Source organism: Oxyura jamaicensis, chromosome 9 (assembly GCF_011077185.1).
Source record: "Oxyura jamaicensis isolate SHBP4307 breed ruddy duck chromosome 9, BPBGC_Ojam_1.0, whole genome shotgun sequence".
NCBI lineage: Eukaryota > Metazoa > Chordata > Aves > Anseriformes > Anatidae > Oxyura > Oxyura jamaicensis.
The window spans coordinates 38,553-43,302 of NC_048901.1; the positions used below are offsets into that span (position 1 = coordinate 38,553).

At 40.4% G+C, this 4,750-nt stretch overlaps 1 protein-coding gene across 1 annotated transcript in view; it reads left to right on the forward strand.

The window, feature by feature from the left end:
* The window catches only part of NCBP2 (nuclear cap binding protein subunit 2), a 5,034-nt gene extending 503 nt beyond the window's left edge, over positions 1 to 4,531 (forward strand). Inside the window, exons 2-4 of the mRNA XM_035334538.1 lie at positions 114 to 295; positions 1,227 to 1,365; positions 2,009 to 4,531. Of these exons, the coding sequence (XP_035190429.1) occupies positions 114 to 295; positions 1,227 to 1,365; positions 2,009 to 2,080 (393 nt within the window). The 3' untranslated portion in view covers positions 2,081 to 4,531. The remainder of the gene's footprint in view (positions 1 to 113; positions 296 to 1,226; positions 1,366 to 2,008) is intronic.
* Positions 4,532 to 4,750: the final 219 nt, after the last annotated feature.

The window sequence follows — 4,750 nt, forward strand, 5'->3', positions numbered from 1 at the left end:
CCTGGCGGCCGAGTGACGGGGTGACCTGGCGGCCGAGTGACGGGGTGGTCGCGTGATGGGTTGACCTGGCAGCCGTACTCGGGAGATGGGTTGACCTGGCGGCCGTCCCGCAGGGCACCCGTTATGACCAGGAGCGGCTGCTGCGGAAGAGCTGCACGCTGTATGTGGGGAACCTGTCCTTCTACACCACCGAGGAACAGATCCACGAGCTGTTTGGCAAGAGTGGTGACATCAAGAAGATCATAATGGGGCTGGACAAAGTGAAGAAAACCGCCTGTGGGTTCTGCTTCGTGGAGTATCCTTGGGCTGGGGGCCCTGGGTGGTGGGGGAGCTGCTGAGCACAAAGAGACTGAGGTGTCCCGATGTGGGTGTCCCGTCCCTGGAGGTGCCAGCCTGATCTAGTGAGTGATATCCCTGACCATGGCAGGGAGTTGGAGTTAGTTGGGCTTAAAGGTCCCTTCCAACCCTATCTATGATTCTGGGCAGCATGGCGGGTGGAAGTCAAGGGCCTGTAGGCCACCTTCAGCCCGGTGCTTCAGCCCCAGCTCCTGCAGGCAGTCCAGCTCTGCAGGAAGAACCTGTCCTTGGTGCCCAAGGGAAGGTGGGTTCTTGTAAGTGTGAGTATGTGTCTGAGGGTTTTGTTGGTACATTGCGTGACTGATGCATTGGCTTCGGCCCAAAGTGTTGCTGAGGATTACAGAATCACAGAATCACAGAATTTCTAGGTTGGAAGAGACCTCAAGATCATCGAGTCCAACCTCTAACCTAACACTAACAGTCCCCACTAAACCATATCCCTAAGCTCTACATCTAACCGTCTTTTGAAGACTTCCAGGGATGGTGACTCCACCACCTCCCTGGGCAGCCTGTTCCCTCTGATTGCACTGTTATGCTGAGGTAATGGCGGTTGGATGTGACAGGAATATATGTGGGGCTTCTCTTTCCTTGCCTGGTAACATACCTTGGCGCTTCTGAGGGCGAGTGTGGCTCCACAACTTGATCCAATGTATGTGCTTCTGACATGCTTGGATTCCTGCACAATACTCTGATTTAATGTTAGTTTTTCTTAGCCCCTGTAGCTTCGTAATGGGAGGCACCTTTAAAAATATCTGAGCAGGAACCTGATTCATACAAATACTTGGTTTTGCAGCTCATGGGATATATTTGTTCTTTCCACATGCTGAAATTAGAAGCCTGTTTTTTTTTTTCTTTAACTTATTTATAAGATATTATGCAAGAGGAGATGCTGAAAATGCAATGCGGTACATTAATGGAACCAGACTTGATGACAGGATCATAAGGACAGACTGGGATGCAGGCTTTAAGGAGGGTAGACAGTATGGTCGTGGAAGATCAGGGGGCCAGGTAGGTTGTTGTACAGTCCAGTTTTTAAAGGACTGGTGTCTTTGCCAAATAATTGCTATTTGAATTAATACACTTCGAAAAACTTAAGAAACAGCAACTTCAGGCTTGTTGTTAAAGATAGTAATATGCATTAATTCCAAAGGTATTTTGTCTGTGGTGATGATATCCACTAAGAATATACAACTTTTTTCATGCATTTATTTCACTGAAAGTACTTTTAGAAACTTGTTGGCTGTCTGGAGTAATGAAGCCCAGAAAATGTGAGACTGTCAAGAACACAAAGGATGGCACTTAGCTTACCTAAAGTTGAGCAGGAAGCAGATGCTTTTACTGCTGAAAAATGAGACTAGCCACCTTCACTTTGGCTGTCTTGATTAATAATGCCCAATTCCTTTAAAAAGGAAATTTGTTTATGTGGTATTGTGGGCTTCTGCATGACACACCTTGCCTTCTCTTTTGTGTTGTTTGTCAACTTCTTGTGGACACTTAGATACAGTGGTCTCAGTTTGCCTATATAGTCTGATGGTGTAATAGTTCTTGAGAAATAGATAGTCTTATGATGCTGTAGTTTTTGATAAAATATTTTTCTTCACATCTATCACAGACTTTATTTATTTATTTATTTTTTTTTCTATTTTGTAAGGTCCGAGATGAATATCGACAAGACTATGATGCTGGAAGAGGTGGCTATGGCAAAACTGTTCAATGCCAATGAATAGTAAATGACTCATCGCAGGAGAACTAAATCTGCATTGTAAATGTCACAAGGCACAAAGTAGGTCTGTTGCACACAAATTTAACATAAATAGAATTTCACTGGAATATTTAGTGTTTCTGTAATCACATAGAATGTTCAATATCTCTTCCGTTTTAATACCAGGATTCAAAGCATTGCAGAGTACATTAATCCAGAGGACCTGGGAGCAAGGTTTTGAGCAATAGTATGCATGAGACTTTGGTCTCTCAAAGTTGCTGTAACTCTTTTGAAAGAAACAAAGGTTTAACAGTATGATGCTTTTCTTTTTCCCTGGCAAAAACTTGATTATTCTATCACTGGATTTTGTTTACATTAGTATCACAGGGTGGAGAGGGATCATAAAGGAGGATTTATGTGTGTTTCAGAGATGAGAGGAAAAGGTAGAACCTGAACAGGAAGTGAACTTCCAATTTCTGGGAAATACTTAAAGTTGCAGTTTTTCTGGGGTTACTGCCTTTTACACTGATGATGTTCCTTTGTGGAGTTAGCACACGTACTTGAAGGGCCACAACAAAGCAATTCAGATTGAGCCCAGGGATCATAAAGTGAGAATCAAGCTTAACAGGTAGGAGAAAACAGACCCTTTCAGTCTTCTACAAAGAATAATATGATTGTGTGTCATGGCATGATTTTCTGGTTCAGAAAAAAATATGGTTCAGAACCATTTTGCTTCATGGGATACAGGGAATAGCAAGTGCAAGAATTACACTACCAGTTATTTTCATAGTTGGAGTAGTACTGTTTTGCTCTTGTCTGGTAGCTCTCTACAGCCTTACTATTTGAGGAACAGTATCTTTAGTGTGACTACAAGGGTGGCATGGAACCAAGCTTTTACAGTTTACCCCATCCCTGTTCCCTCCCTGCCCTGGTCAAAATGGGTTGTTTGGGGAACTGTGTGTATAAGAAAGTTTGTCCTCAAAATAGATTTTCTATTTGAGAAAACGGATTGCAGATAAAGGTAAGAATAAAAGTTAAACAAACAAAAAAAATGATGAATTTTGTGAGGAGCCTTACATTCTTCCAAGCGTGTGGTAAGACTGGTTAAAGAATTGCAGGACTCTAAAGGTGTTTGTTGTTTTTTTTTTTTTAATATTCTGTATATTAATAATACTGCCAGTACATATGATGGGATATTGTACTGTAGACATAGAAAAAAAAAATACGATCCCAGCAGGTGTGAAATTGAACTGCTGAAATGGTAGGGTTTGAAAGAAACTGTTGCAGGATTTGGGATTTGTTTTGTCTTTAATGGAATTCTGAGTTCTTTGGAAACTGCAATACATGAAGTTCTGTCCAAATGTCGTGTTGTCCATGACTTCTTAAACTCCTTTAAAATATCAGGTATGTAAAATTTGACCGTTACTAATTGAACATATCATTAGAAATCTTGATGTGTTTCTATTTTACAGTTTGTCAAAACTGTGACTATAAATTGGAAATGCAGTGAGGTAGAATGGTAGTAAGACTCATTTCTTAATAAGTGAAGCTTTGGGTGGGCTATTGCTCAATAGTAAAACTAGATTGCATGGAGTAAAACTAGATTTTCAGAATTACTTGATGCTGGTCTGTGAACATGACTGAACAGGTTGTCTTCTTCTATATATTGCATTTGATAATGAGCTTACAGTCTGTAATCTGCTCTAGGAAACCTCTGAAGTTTATTTTTAACTGTATCGATTTTGTATAAAAATTTGTGTTAACAAAACTCTTAAGTCACTTTCAAATAAAGCTGCAACACTAAAGTGGATTGTTATTTCTTAAAATGGAGTCAGTGAAAGAAATGAGCTATATTCAGACTCTTGCCCACAACCATTGTTCTACTACCTTTTAAGATGGAGAGAGGAAATATTCGTTCCCTTTGACTGGGTTTTAAGTCTTGTTCTGTGCTTAAGTGAAGATGTTTGCTTAATGTTCTTCATTCTGGTATTTTTTGGGTTACAGAACAGAAATTAGTTAATAGTATTGAAATGTATGCGAAAAATAAAAAACAGAAAATAAACCTTACTCGGCAGTGATTCACCAAGCACCACAGAATGCAGACGAGCAATGTTACTTTCCTGAGAGGACCTGCTTTTGAGATATGTAAGCTTAATTGAGTAAAGCATACCAGTAGGCAAGGGCTGATGCGCACCTGTTCAGTTTTAGGTGGTGCTGTGCTTAATGTTAAGTGTTTGATGTGGTAACTAGTGATGTGAGGTAAGTCTTAAAAAAAAGTTCACATCTGTTATTATTGTAACAATAGTCACTAAAACTGTACAGTTTAACAAATGAAAAACCATGAGTAAGTCTCTAGAAATAAACCTCTGTATGTGATACCATAAGAAAAATTCTTGTTTTAATCAAATTTGTTTAGATCAAACAATATCCTTCAGGAGTTAGGTGGTGTCTAATAAAAACATCCTGTCTGTACTTCTGGCTGGCTTACTGAATACAGTAACGGTGTTACACTGTGACTAGACAGCATGCTTGAAGGGGCTGTGCTCTGTGTGTTTTGTTTGTTTGGAGCAGCAGCTCTGTTAGAAGTCTGTCTATGTTGTACTGAATGCCATTTAGAAAGGGCTTAGAACGTCTGACATTTTACTGCAGTCCTTATAAGAAAAGCTAAAGCCTGTCTTCAGTAGGGGATCC